The 15,338-nt window shown below is 38.6% G+C and overlaps 1 protein-coding gene across 1 annotated transcript in view; it reads left to right on the top strand.

Annotated features, from left to right (window-relative positions):
- Positions 1–10,728, top strand: part of Skp1 (S-phase kinase-associated protein 1) — a gene marked incomplete at its 5' end in the record, with an annotated part of 18,794 nt that extends 8,066 nt beyond the window's left edge. Inside the window, 4 exon segments of the mRNA XM_005376136.2 lie at positions 1,632–1,705; positions 7,444–7,587; positions 9,688–9,828; positions 9,997–10,728. Of these exon segments, the coding sequence (XP_005376193.1) occupies positions 1,632–1,705; positions 7,444–7,587; positions 9,688–9,828; positions 9,997–10,032 (395 nt within the window). The 3' untranslated portion in view covers positions 10,033–10,728.
- Positions 10,729–15,338: the final 4,610 nt, after the last annotated feature.

Genomic DNA, 15,338 nt, shown 5'->3' with positions numbered 1-15,338 from the left:
TACTATACTTTGGTATCTTCAAAGTGGCTTCCAAAGAAAATAAATAGAGCTATACATGAGTGACCACTTGAATAATCATTATCAAAGCTGTTTTAAAATCGCAACATTTCATTCGGAACTTCTGCTTTGTTGTGGGTACAATTCCTGCACTGGTCAACCGATTCTCTGTTAACAAATATAACATCATTTGGAAATTGGTAAACCAATTGTTGAATGTCACATTCTGATTACTTTGAGAGATGGGAGCAACAAGTCTATTCACAACATCATTCGGTTTATTACTATATGAATAAGGACTTGATGGCTGAGTTCCAGGATAAATGTCTAAACTAAAGCATAAGTCTTCACATCTACAAGGGCATACATTTTTATGCCATGTTTTGACCCATTGCTTTTCTTAAGGTTTTTATATTCCTGCAAGCACCATAAGAAATCTATGCTAAGTACAGCAGACCTATGAATGCTTTCAGTTCAGCTAGTGAGGTATCATAATAAATATTTTTTTAATATGATTATTGGTGCATACAGAACATTTAACTTGCATTTCAGCCTTAGTGTATTTCATAGCACCTTGTAGCATTTTGTCTCTTACAGTTTCCAACACTAAATGGCAGTGCTGGCATTCTGTCCAATATGTTTTACCCTAAGACCTTCACTATATTTTTGGACCTAGCCCTAACACTGGTGGTTGCATGGCCATTTTGTAACATTCTGGCTAGTTGCTGGGGATATAGCTCAGTGGCACAATGCCTGCCTGGCAAGCACAAGGTCCTGAGTTCAGTTTCCAATAAATACAAAAAAAAACAAAAAACATTTCTACTAGTCAAATTTTGTCATCTGAATCAAGGTCTGCGTTCCCTGTGTCTATCAGTCAGTTCTTGCTCCATTTCACTATCATAGGAACTTAGGCTCACATGGCCATTGTCAAAGTCATCATCATCCTATACCTGCACCACTCTCCTGTTATGAAAGCATATATTTTACCATAATTGGTCATCATCATCCATGCATGAGTAATCTGACTTACTTTTCTTTGTCTTTTTGAGACAGCATCTCACTATGCAGTTCAGATCTGCCTTGAGCTCAGTTGTAGCCCACGCTGGTCTCAAACTTGCAATGATCCTCTTGCCTTAGCCTCCTGAGTGCTGGGATTACAGGTGTGCACCACCATGCCTAGCTCTGATGATTTACCTTTGACCTCCTCTAAAACTTGTAAATCTGGTTTTTCATGTGCCGCTGTACTGAATTGGCCTACTTCTGTCAGAAAAATCAAAGGAAAAATTTTCTAAAGAAATCCTGGAGTGGTGTGGGTCTGTTGTACCCTCTCTGAGGCTCAGGTAAACATATGCAAAAACTATTCCATGGAGCATAAGGGTGAGTCCAAATCCCATTTGCATGTGCATACTTCTTACTGTTTGTCATACCAGATGGGTGTAAACAAATCCCTTCCTGTATCTGTCAAGTAAAGGTACACAGCCAGCTACTACAATGCTGAAGTACACATTTACAGTAGAAAAGTAAGGGATGGGTCCACTGGATCCAGGTTTATGTCTTGAGGGTTTTAAACGTAGTTTAGTTGGTGTATTATAATGTAGTAAAAAAGTAATGGTCACCCTTTCTGGTTTTCTTAGATTTGGGAATGGATGATGAAGGAGATGATGACCCAGTTCCACTACCAAATGTTAATGCAGCAATATTAAAAAAGGTAAGGGCTTTTTGTTTATTTTTGGTCTAGGGAATAGAACCCAGGACCTTGAGCATGCTAAACACATGTACCATTATTGAGCTACAACCTCAGCTCCTGGTAAGATCTGTAAAGGATTTATTTTTAGAATTGGGATGCTTAGACTTCTTAGCTTTTGTTTTTATATGCTTCCATTGTTCCTTTATGTAAATAAGTACTTCTGAATCTAGCATGTGGTTCTTCTAATCCTGAAAAAAGAAAATACAGACTGCTTTTTTAGGCCAAAAATTCCTGAAAGTAAACATAAGCCACATTTGAATTTATTCTGATACAGATCTTACTGGGATATACATGTCAGTATTTCAGTTGATATCAGTGTAGTCTATTTTATTTTATTTATTTATTTTTGTCCTTTTGAGACAGGGTCTCACTGTGCAGTTCAGGCTGACAGTGAGCTCACTTTGTAGCCCAGGCTGGTCTCAGACTTGCGATGATCCTCCTGCCTCAGTCTCCTAAGTGCTGGGATTACAGGTGTGCACTACTGTTCCCAGCTTGTGTAGTCTATTTTCAAACTGCACTGATTAATACAGTTCACGTAACTCAATGTGTATTGGAACTTAAAAGTTTGAATGTTCGTGAGCCCTTACTTGAATGTTCTTAATACATTGTTTGTTGGTTTGTTTGTTTTTTGGTACTGGAAATCAAACTCGGGACCTCACGCTTGCCAGGCAGGCTCTTGTGCCGCTGAGCTATATCCCTGTTAATACAATAATGTACAGGAAAAAGTCCTGTCTGCTCTGTTGTGACAGTTGATCGTTATTATTGAGCATCAGAAAGACCATTTTTGGTGTGTACTGGGGATTGAACTTGGGGCTTTATGCATGCTACGCATATCCTCTACCATTGACACAAATATTTCTATACTTGGTACCTCTGCAAGTACTTTGCAGTGATGATCTAGATATAAAATATTTTTATTGATCTGGCGAAATAGCTTTAAATCAACACACCACTCTTCAGAGCATCATGGTATTAAATCATGATTACCTTTTTAAACATGACTACCTTTTTAGATTTATACTTTTGAAATGATTAAAACAGGGGCCAGGGATCTAACTCAGTGGTACAGTGCCTGCCTGGCAGGTGTGAGGTCGTGAGTCCAGTTCCACGTACCCAGAAATACATACATACATATATACATATACATATATACTGTTTTTAAAAAAATGATTAAAAGAACATGTAACAGTTCATTCCCTTTCTGTTTACGCTGATCTATTTACCTGCTTACTCTGATCCCCCTCCTTCATTTGTTCTTTCATTGTTTTATAATGGAGATATTAACAAATAAGCTTATTTTTCCTTGTTCATAATGTAACTAACTATAAACTTGTGTTTTCTTTATAACAGAATGATGATCTTTCAGTTTAATATGATTGGAAATATTTGTTGTTTATTTGTGAATATTATGTGTTGTGAATACGTGAGTTGTCTTGCCTTAGCACATTTAAGTTACTGAAATACAACAGTATGTGATTAGCAAAAAGAAAAAATTTTATATTGCTTTCCATTGGATGAGTATGTCCCAATGGGAGGTTGAGAACAAAAAGTACCTTTGGAAACATTTTTGTTGCAGTCACCTTTGTGTCCAAGCATAAACAGTTTCCCACACTGAATAGGAGGTAGTGCTTCAGGGCACACAGTCCTTAACACAGCAAGCTGTTTCATTGGATGCTTATTCTAAAAACATCGGGATAAACACTGAGCAGATCTAGAGATGGGGATGTTCAGCTCTAGTTGGCCTCTTCCTACAGGTAGTATTACATGTGCAGTTTCAACTTAGGTTTTCTCTTGTGAACTTTCCTCCTGCGTGAGTTGCAGTTGCCTTGTTTTTTCATACTCTTAGCAATATTACCTATTATCATTCTCCCTAAAAGTGATTCTGAAAGCCTGAACATTTTTCACATGTGTTATTGCCATTTATTTTCTGTATTGTATGTTTTCGTTTGCCTTTCTAATTAACTTAAATAATGTAACATTTATTTTAACTTTTTTGGGCAATATTGGGGAATAAACCTAAGGCCTTCGCACTGAGCTACATCCCCAAACCTTTTTATTTTTTATTAGTACATATTTTTCATACATATCTATCACATTCATCATAAGGAATTTGTACTGTACATATTATATCTTAATTCTTTTTTCCCCATTCCCTCCCTGCCCTTCAACCCTTCTTCCCATCCCTGTTTACAAAAGCTTTGTTTCCGTTTTTCCTCCTTCCATTCTTCTTTTCATTTTCCCTCCTTTGTTCCCATTTGAACATGTTCTTCCTGCTTCCCAGTAGCTATCCTCCATTATGCTTTTTACTTACCCTTTGGGTTTCACACACAAGAGAAACAGTGTCATATTTAAACTTGTGTGTCCGATTTATTTCACTTAAGATTATGGTCTTGAGGTGTGTCCATTTTCCTACAAATGATTCAAGTTTGTTCTTCTTTATGGCAGGGTAGTACTCCATTGTTTATAAATACATTTTCTTTATCCATTCATCTTTTTATGGGCATACAGGCAGTTTTCCAGATTGAGGTATTATAAACTATTGTAAACATGGGTGTGCATATATCACTGTGGTATGATGTCTTTAACTGTTGTGTGTAGCTACCTTAAGGGGAAATAACTAGGTCAAGTGGGTCCTTAGTCTTAGTTTTTTGAGGAAACTCTACACTGATTTCCACAGTGGTTGCACCAGTCTACGCTCCTACTAACAGTGGAGAAGGGTTCCTTTTTCCCCATAGTCCCTCTAGCATTTATTACTGATTTCTTAAGATAGCCATTCTTTCTGCAGTGAGATGGAATCTCATTGTTGTTTTAATTTACATCTCTCAAATGACCAGTGATGTTGAGCATTTTTCATATATCAGATGCCCATTCATATCATATTTCAGATGCCCATTTTTGGATTGGGTCCTTTTTCTTTCTTTCTTTTCTTTTCTTTTATTTATTTTTGTCTTTTTGAGACAGGGTCTTGCTATGCAGTTCAGGCTGGCCTTGAGCTCACTTTGTAGCCCAGGCTAGTCTTGAACTTGCACCGATCCTCCTGCCTCAGACTCCTGAGTGCTGGGATTACAGGTATGTACCCCCCACACCTGCCTCAGGTCTTTTTTTGTAGACAAGGTCTTGCTGAGTAGCCCAGGCTGGCTTCAAACTCCCAGCAATCCTTCTGCCTCAGCTTCTGGGTGCTTGTAATTACAGGCCTGTGTTGCCATACCTGGTTAGGTTGGGTCTTTAAGTTTAGGGAGGGGTCTGGTTATTTTTGAGTTCTTTAGATATTCTAGAGGTTTGTCTTTTGTCTCAGGACAGCCTGTTTTTTTTTGGTACCGGGAAACAAACTCATGACCTCAGGCTTGCCAGGCAAGCACTTATGCCGCTGAGCTATATCCCTGGCCCAGCCTTCTTAAATTTTTATTTATTTACTTATTTTTGTGGCACTGAGGATTGAACCCAGGGCCTTTGCACTGAGCTACATCCCCAGTCCTTTAAAAAAAAAATTTTACAGCACTCTAGAGGCTGAGGCAAGAGGATCACCTCAAGTTCGAGACTAGCCTGGGCCAGTCCAAACTACATAGCGAAACTCTTGTCTCAACAAACAACACCTAAAAAATTTTTTTTTTTTAAATGTCTTTTAAAATTTTGAGCCAGGGTCTCACTAAGTTACTAAGTTGCCCAGGCTGGGCTCAAACTAAAGATCTTCCTGCCTTAGCCTTTGAGTACTAGGATTACTGATGTGGGCCACCACACCCAGCTTTTGGGAGTGGGAGATGGGGGGTGCTGAACCCAGGGAGTGCTGGGCTACTTTTCTATATTTTCAGAGTCTTCTCAGATTTCCCAGACTGGGATTCTTTGCTTTATCTTCCCAAGTAGCTAGGATTACAGGTATGTGTCACCACATCCAGTTGAACTTCTTAAAATACTATTTGGTGACATTAAGTACACTGTCAGTGTTGTGTGGACCATTATCGCTTGCTATCTCCAGAACTTTTTCATCACCCCAAACTGAAACACTACCCATTAAGTAACTTCCTTTTCCCCCCCTGCCCAGCCTTGGGTAACCATGCTTCTTTTGTCTCAGAATTTGACTCATCTGGGTACCTTAGTGGCTTATTTTAGTTAGTCTAAAGTTTTCAAGGTTCATCCAGAAGATCTAAAGTTTCTACCATTTGTTATATAATTTATGGTGTAGAAACTGTATATTTTATCCAGTTAGATCTCATTCTTTGTAAATTCTGAGCATTGTCTTTTAGGGTAAATTTTTTTTTTTTTTTTTTTTTTTTCTTTTCCATTCTGGGAATTGAACCCAGGGACTTGCACTTGGATAGGCAAGCACTGTACACCTGAGTGCCATCCATCCATCCATCCATCTGTACCGAATCTGGGTCCTTCACATTGAGGTATATAGCTATCACTTTATTTTTGAGACAGGATCTCACTATCTAAATTGCCCAGGTTGGGTTCATATTTGTGATCCTTCTTCCTCAGCTTCTCAAGAGTGCTGAGATTATAGGTATGCCCACCATGCCTGGCAGTAATCGGAATGCTTCTGGAAAAGATACTGTTTATTTCATTAAAGCCTCATGCTTGACTTTTTCTTTTGGCATCCTGGCAGTATAATTTTCCAGGTGTTCCTTTTTCCTGCATAAAGACACAGAAAAGTTGAAAGAATTGCACAGCAAACACCCATGTACTTACCACCTAGATTCTACAGTTTAACACATTTTCAGTATTGATTTTGGTCTTTATGCTGCTGCATATAATCTCATTGGTCAGTTTCTTCAAACTTCATGATGTATTCATTCCCTTACTTAGAAATCAGATGGGCTTTTTTTGCTTTATTCCTACACCAAGTAGTCTTATGCCCATGTCTAGGGAATTTGAAATTACTGGTTATAATGTAAAGTACATATTTGGATTTAGATTTAGTAAAAATCCTAGGTTCATTTTTAAAGATAACAATTTATATTTTCCATTAGAAAAATGTAGGTTTCATTCACACTGTTGCCAATAATTAGTAATGTCGGAATGTTGATTTATTTGCGAATCTAGATTAGTATCTGACTATATTTCTGATCTTGTGAGCCTGAGCATATTTGGCTGTTTAAGTTTTTTTTTATATTCTACAGCTGTTACCAGTTGTTGGTTTTACATGTTGAAGGTATCTTCCAGTCTAATGTTATGATTCTTTTTCACAAAAGTTTGTCAATGTGGTCAAATACATACACTGCATGGTTTGCCTCTATCTAACAAGCTCTTCTACCTTCTAGGATTGTAAAGATTCTTTTTTTTTTTTGGTACTGGGAATTGAACTCAACATTGCGCTTGCCAGTCAAGCCTTGTGTCGCTGAGCTGTGTCTCTGGGCCTGGATTGTAAAGATTCTTTAAGCTTCATTCTTGCTTTTAACTTTGGCTATTACGGTGGTACCTTGGTTCATGAACTTAATTCTTTCCACAATTCTGGAAACACTGTGCTTGCAATTCAGTAGCATTAAGTACATTTACATTATTGTGCATATAGGCACTATGCTTGGAATTCAATTGCAACCAGAACTGTGCAAAGAATTAAGTTCATGAACCAAGGCACCATTGTAATTTACTTTTCAAATCAGCTTCTAGCTACTTCCTGTCCCAGTATAAGAATAAAGTCCCAGAGTGGAACGTGTCCCATATGACAAATGTCACACAGGAACTGAATTTTTTTGTTGCAGGTCATTCAGTGGTGTACCCACCACAAGGATGACCCTCCTCCTCCTGAGGATGACGAGAACAAAGAAAAGCGAACAGATGATATCCCTGTTTGGGACCAAGAATTCCTGAAAGTTGACCAAGGAACTCTTTTTGAACTGATTCTGGTATGTTTTTAATGTGTAAATCTATTCCTTTGCCAGTTCTTACAGAGTTGAACGTGATAAATTTATTGACATTGAAATTTAATTCTGGCCAGGTGTGGTGGTGCACACCTGTAATCCCAGCACCCAGGAGGCTGAGGCAGGAGGATCGTTTGAGACCAGCCTGGGCTACAAAGTGAGCTCAAGGCCAGCCTGAGCTGCATAGCCGAGACCCTGTCTCAAAAAGACAAAAAAAAAAAAAAATTTAATTCTGTCTGAACTTACATTTAAATCCATTTGTGGTGAGATTTATCACTATTTTATATTTTAATAATCTTGTAACCGATGTGCTTTTTTTTTTCATTTGTTACCATGAAGTGAAAGTATAGTTGCTTTTCAAAAAACATTTATTAAAAAAAAAAACCCACCTGGTAGTAATCACATTAAATAATCCAAAACAGTAAAAAGACAGAGATGTCAGATCTAATTTTAAAAAACAAGATTCAGCTATTCTGTCCATAAGATATTTAAATATAAAGGCATAATTAAAGAGTGGGAAAAGAAGGAACATGGTAACAAACTCTAGTAAAAAAAAAAAAAGCAGAAGTGACTATATTAAAGATTTTAGAACAAAAAATATTAACAGGGATAAAGGGGGCTATTTCATAATGATGGATCAGTTTATTAATAGGAGATAATCATAAAAATCTATGCACAAGCAGAACTTCCAGATATAAAGGGAGGGGGATGTTGGGTGTGATGGCACACACCTGTAATCCCAGTACTCACTTGGAAGGCTGAGGCAGGAGGATCGTTGTGAGTTCGAGACCAGCCTGGGCTACAAAGTGAGCTCAAGGCCAGCCTGAACTGCATAGCAAGACCCTGTCTCGAAAAAACAAAAAAAAATAATAAAATAAAGGGAGGGGGAGAAAGTTAAAAGTAAAAAATACATGAATCTTCAGGCATAGTTAGAAATTTCAGTACTTGTTTCTCAGTAATTAGAAGTAAACATAAAATTAGTAAAATACGGAAGACTTGAGCAAGACTATAAACCGACTTCTTAATTGACATCTATAGCACATTACCTTTAAGACAGCAGAATACATATTGTTTTCAGGATCAACCACATTCTCAACAGTAAAACACATCAGATCAATTGCAGTTTCAAAGCCAGCCTGGACTACAGAGTGAAACCCTGTCTGAGAAAGCAAAACCAAACCAAACAGCCAAACCAAACAAAAAATCAGTAACCAAAATAGAGCTAGAAAAATCTGGAAACATTTGAGAACTAATACATTTCTAAGTAATTTATAGGTCAAAGGAAAATCTTCAGTATTAAAGTATTTTCAACTAAATAGAATGAAAACACTTTAAAAATTTGTGGAGTGCAGCTAATGCAAGAGTCCAGAAAAATTGATAGCATTTATTACCAATATTAGGAAAGAAGTAACTAGTGAGCTGGGTGTGGTAGCACACAGCTGTAATCCCAGCGCACTGGGAGACTGAGGCAGGAGGATTACAGGTTCAAGCCCATTCTGGGCAATTTAGCAAGACCCTGTTTCAAAAAATTAAAAAAGGGAGCTGGGTGTGGTGGTGCACACCTGTGATGCCAGCACTTGGGAAGCTGAAGCAGGAGGGTTGCCATGAGTTCAAGGCCAGTCCGAATTACAGAGACCCAGTCTTCAAAAAAAAAAAAAAGGGGGGGGGCCTGGGAATGTAGCCCAGGGCAAAGACCCTGGGTTCAGTTCTCAGTACTGCCAAACAAAGGTAGTAAAAGATATAAGTAAACTCCAAGTAAGTGGAAGAAGAAGAGCTTTTTTTTTTTTTTTTTTTTAAATACAGGGTCTCACTATGTAGTTCAGGCCAGCTTTGAACTTACTATGTAGGCTAGGGTGGCCTCAAACTCTTAAGTGCTCCTCCTGCCTCAGCCTCCCAAGTGCTGGGTTTACAGGAATGCACCACCACACCAGCTGAATAAGATTATTAAGAGTAGAAATTAATTTCCTAAAATTAAAATTTCTTAACATTAACACTTTAAGTTTAATTAGATACGGTTTATCAGTAACTGATTTTGGATTTAGATGAAAACACCCAGTATACCTCACTGAAAGTGTCATTTTACAGGCAGCAAACTACCTAGACATCAAAGGTTTGCTTGATGTTACATGCAAGACTGTTGCCAATATGATCAAGGGGAAAACTCCTGAGGAGATTCGCAAGACCTTTAATATCAAAAATGACTTCACTGAAGAGGAGGAAGCCCAGGTAGGTAGCATATAGTTTATCTTTTTTTTTTTGGAATATAGTTCATCTTTGATCACATGATTTTTATGAAAGTGAAAGAGAGGCTTATATCAAGAGTCCTGTAGGGGGTGTGTGCAAGTCTTAGAAGACTGTTCAGGTTTTAAAGTACTGCTTATGTCTCTCTCGTAGGTACGCAAGGAGAACCAGTGGTGTGAAGAGAAGTGAAATGTTGTGCCTGACACTGTAACACTATAAGGATTGTTCCAAATACTAGTTGCACTGCTCTGTTTATAATTGTTAATATTAGACAAACAATAGACAAATGCAGCAGCAAAACAATTGTATTAGCATAATATCGTTCTCATTGCATGTGTAGTTTGAGTTACAGATTCCAAACCAATGGCTGAATTTCTTCTAGTCTGAGCAAAAATTGCTGTTTTTCTTTACTCTGAATAAAACTGAACTGTGGGTTCTCTCTAGAAAGTTGACATTTTGAGCTTTCCCTCTTTTTGTAAAGTGATTTCTGCGTAGTTTATTGTCCAGTTAACTTTAGTGAGCTTTTAAAAGTTGGCATTGTAAATAAAACAACTTGCAAAAAGTTTTCTGAACAGAATTAACAAAATATTATCTTTATTTAGAAGGTGGAAACTGGAAAAAGGCTACTTGAAGTAACTGTTCCAAGCGGGGTTGTTGAGGATGTCTTCCAGCCTCCTAGAGTCAAGCAGTATCACTGGTGTAGATTAGCCCATATGTAGCAGGGCCCCCTTAGTTGGACCTGAGGACCTGTTTTATTTGTTTTAAAATTTTTAATCTTCTCAGCCTTGAATATGTTGAGACTCAGTAACTACCAAGTTTGTGGTTTGGGGAGAAATGTAACTAGACAGTTCGTGAGCTTTTCAATTAAAGACAACACTTAATTCATGTGGTATGTCATCTTTCTCTAATCACTGTTTCTGTGTGGGGAAAACTGTTCACACTACTGGCATGTAAAAAGTAATTTAACCTTTAATATTAAAATATGTGGCAAAACCCAGAAAACATCCATCATGAGTGCAAGATGCTTTCAATAAAAAGTAAGTTATATAGTAGGCAGTAAGTAATTTTGCTTTTGTGGATTTAAATGTGTCTCTTAAGTGAGTTAATTTGATTACATTTACTTAGTTTGAAAGGATTCTTAGGCAGTTCGTGTCCTGGCTCACTAGAGGCAGCTGACACAACCAGAAGGTACTGTTGGACTCTGTCTCTTCTAATTGACATTTATATGCTTAACTGGACCCAGTGCTTCAGTTCTGAACACGAACTTGCACTGCCATTGTTTGTAGCTTCCCTTCTACAATTGAGTTTTGATGGTTTGAAATAGCTGTAACATTTTGACTCTTTCTTTTGCTCTGTTTTCTTCTTTTTTTCATAGTTGTCATCATCTGTATTCACAGACAGTTTTACTATATTTTAAAAAAATTTTTTTTTTTGAGACAGAGTCTTGCTATGTAGCCCAGGCTAGCCTTGAACTTGCAGCAGTCCTGCCTCAGCCTCCTGAGTGCTGGGATTACAGGCATGCACCACCACACCTGGTGTATTGTATTCTCTTCACATTTACAGTGAACCATTTTGGCTAAGATCATTACTTGATAGTGAATGCTTTTACTTTCCTTCTCACTTGTTCCACATTCACCTTAGCCTAGCGAAGTCTAGAGGTAGCAAACTGCAGTAGTGTGTGTTATATCTGGCTGTTTTGGCAGTCTGAGCTAAAATGGCTTTTACGTTAAGAATTTATATATTTTATATATAAAAATATATACAGGATTAAATAAACCGGGCGTGGTGGCACACACTTGGAATCCCAGCACTCAGGAGGCTGAGGCAGGAGGATTGCTGTGAGTTAGAGGCCAGCCTTGGCTACATAGCAAGACCCTGTCTCCAAAAAAAAAAAAAAAAAACTATTAATTTTAAGTGTGATAAATAGTATTGTGATTGTGCTCTTTCTAATAAAACAAGAAGACCTTATGTTTTCCAGACTCCTAGTGAAATACTTCTACCTCAAATGATAGTATACCTCGATTTGTTTAAAATAGGAGAGGGCAGAAAATGGGTAGGATTATACATAGAAGATTGGCCATGGGCTGATAATTATTGAAGCTAAGTAGAAATGCATCATTCTATTTTGTTTACTTTGGCATATGTTTGAAATTTTCCATAATAGAACACTTAAAATACAAATAACAAACAAAAAACCCCTGCATTTGACTAAAAAGTTTAAAATATTTATTACCTGGCATTTTACAGAAAGTTTGCTGACCCCTGTGAGGACTCTCAGGAAATAAGTTTTCCATTTGTCCTGGTTAAGTGGGGAAGGTAGCAGAGTCGAGTTGTACCTGGGATGTCTTACCTGCCAATTCCTCCTGTAATTATGTGCTCCTGCAAAAAAACACATCTCAAGTGCCTCAGTACTGTCCTGACAAGTCAGATCTTTGCTGAGTATCTGTGTATTGTGCTGAGTTTGTACAGGAAGTATCCATTTTAAGATTGAAACGGGAGCCTATTACTGTGATTAGTCCCAGAGCTGCGTAACACTCAGGAGTTGTTACAGTGGCAGGAGGAGTATCACTACCTATATTTAAAGGATATTGGGATGTGTCAGAAAGATTGGACAGACAATATGGTAGTTTAAATTTTCGTTCCTTTCTTGACTTTTTTAAACAGGAGCTGAGCTGGTCTGGAACTCCTGGGCTAAAGGATCCTCCTCCCTCCTGAGTAGGTAGATACTGGATGCCTGGATCTTAGACTCCATATGAAACATCCTGATAATCTTAAACCCATATTAAGAGAGATCTGACAGACAGCTCATCCAACAAAAAATAAGCAATTTTTGGCTCTTCTTTTCCTACCGTTCTATTTTCTGTTTCCTGCTGTAGGTCCATTATTCCTTTAATATGTCTGCCTAGAGTGTTCCAGGCTGTCACCTGTAGCAAGTGGCCTTCTCCTGTCCACCTCAGTCTTCAAGAGCATACCCAGTTCTATCTTCTTACCTCTCAAGTGTTCTAAACAAAGGTGGGACAAAGTCTTACCTTGAGGCCAGAGCCTGCCTTCTGCTTCTAGTGCCTGCATGACCTCTCGTAAGTTGAAAATAGTAGCTACAATATACTCATGTATGTATAGAATCAGTCTAAAGCAGTCTGCTGCTTATTAGTTCCATGATTTAGAGGCTACTTAATGACAAGACTTACCTTTATTTAGCAGCACTGTTCCATGAATTTCTGTTTAAGGAACAAAAGTGAGAGATCACCATATAACACAGATTACAAAGCACAATGATAAATCAGAAGTACTGCATCGGAGGGCAGAACTGGTGATAGCTTTGTTTGGAAAGTGGTTATTGTTGATGAACTGAAGACATGCTCCAGTTCTAGTACATGTAAGGAGAGGGAGGGAGCTTGATTAACCTCAAGGATTACTTAGGAAATGCCATTTGTTTTGTCAAGAGAGAGAGTGAAAGAAGTTTGGTAGATTTGGGTAACGCCCAGCTGGGATAGAAGAATGTTTATTATGTTTCTCTGTACCCCATAGCTGCTGCCTGCAGTGTGTTTCTTTAATGATGAAGACTGATAATTCTTTGGCTTCTCAGCTTTTCATGGACTGTCATTTGTGACGTAAAAGTAAACCAAACCCTTCCTGAATGCTAGCATATTACTTTCTCTCTAACCCCCTCATGGGCTAAGGGTGTTCCCCTCTCAGACAAGTTCTAATAATTCTTACACTGTGGAAGCAAGTTCTCTACTTTGATGTGCCGTTGTATTTTCTTAGCTTACTTTCGTAAGTCTGCCCTTAATAAGTAGGCATTGCTTTTTTATTTTTATACTTTTCCAGATTCACAAAGGCATCTCTTAAGTTGGAGAACTCAGGAGCCTGAGTTTAAAAGGTGCCTCTACTAGGATGTGAGGTCTGGAACAAGAAGGAAATTACAGTAATTGGGATTGGGAAGTTAATATAATATAGGAACCATAGTTTGCTTGAGTGGGTTACTGTTTCAAAGGACTTGTTAAACTTTTAAAGCACTGTGGAGGGCTAGGGATTCAGCTCAGTGGTAGAGCTTTTACCTAGCATGCAGAAGACCCTGGGTTCAGTCCCCAGCACTTCCAAAAAATAAAGCAAACTCCAAAGAGCCTTAAGAAAGAGGCAGCTAAAACCCTCAAAGAAAAAGCAGTTCAGAGGAGGGGGTGGTGAGAATTTTAAAAAGCCGTTTGGCTCTTTTATACCATTAACTGTGTTTGTGTCTTAAATTCTACTTTTAATGTGTTGGCAGGACAAATAGAGGAGTTTGATGTGGCCTGCTTACCTCGCCTCTTGTGTTCGTTTTGTTTTCCTAGAAATAGATGCAGGAACTGATTCCTTTTCTTCCTCTCTGGAACAGAATGTAGAGAACCATTCTGTCTCCCTCTGTTTGGGACCTTTGTAGCCAGGCTTATTGTGCACTGAAATAGCTAGGCAGAATGTGAGATCATGGGAGCATTCAAAAGAGAGTTCCATCTCTGCAGAGCCCATCCCCTGGGTTCTTGGAGAAGGGCGGGGGCTACACCTTCAAGTTGGGAGACATGGACAGGCCCTCTCCGAATCCACCAGCTCCTGCTTTAAGAGCAACTGCAGTAGAGGGGAGCAGTCAGATCTATACAGTGGTGCCTCGGTTCACAAACTTAATTCATTCTGTGATTCTGGGGAAGAAGGCTGCAGTTGTGTTTGTCATCTGACATGGAGCTTGTAAACAAGCAAAATTTTGCTAAACCCTTCTGTTCGGGAACCAAATTATTTGCAAGCAGAAGCATTCATGAACTGAGGTATTCCTGTATTTCAAAGAGGTCTTATGTCTGCCAGTTGTCTGGGAAGGGGTATGAGAAGGTAGGATGTAAGAGTATCCTGTGGTGTCTCAGAAAATAGAGTTGGTTCTTGGCTATGTGGAGAAACCTGGTATATTTGAAGTTGAATTTGGGTTTGCAATTTCAAGTCACCTTCTGGCCTCAGGAATGTGGTGGTGTGATTTGGGAGGATTTAAGTTTCCTTTTTGAAGTCACTTTTTTTCTAAAAGGCTGGTCTGCTGCTAACTAAATTGCCAAGGACCTGACCCTTCCCCTCCCCACCTACACAAAGGGTGCATTGTTTATGGATGAGGTGTAGTCCAAATGAGACACCAAATCAGATTCAACTGCCAAGCCTTGCATAAGCCCTGATTAGAATGTAGTTTTTTGAAACAACTAGGCCAGTAGCCATAGCGGAATTCTTCAAAATGGGACAGATGTCCAGAGAATGGACCCGACCCCTCCCAGAAAGCCAGTCTGGGATTACAACCTCCAGTGGCCTACTTTAGACACTACTCTGGAAGATGACTTTGTATTTTTTGACATAAAATCCAAAAACTATGCTCAGTGGGTATCCGTTGTGAAACAGGTCTTGCCCACTGTTTGTTATCTAATGGTTGTTCGGCTTACTGAGGTGGCTCTATACATTTACATTCATGAAGGTCTCAGGAACTTACAGTACCC

This window comes from Chinchilla lanigera, unplaced genomic scaffold, assembly GCF_000276665.1.
Source record: "Chinchilla lanigera isolate Chin_1 unplaced genomic scaffold, ChiLan1.0 scaffold00007, whole genome shotgun sequence".
NCBI classification, from domain to species: Eukaryota; Metazoa; Chordata; class Mammalia; order Rodentia; family Chinchillidae; genus Chinchilla; species Chinchilla lanigera.
Note: the sequence above shows the minus strand (reverse complement) of the source record. Positions and strands in the feature narration are given on the sequence as shown.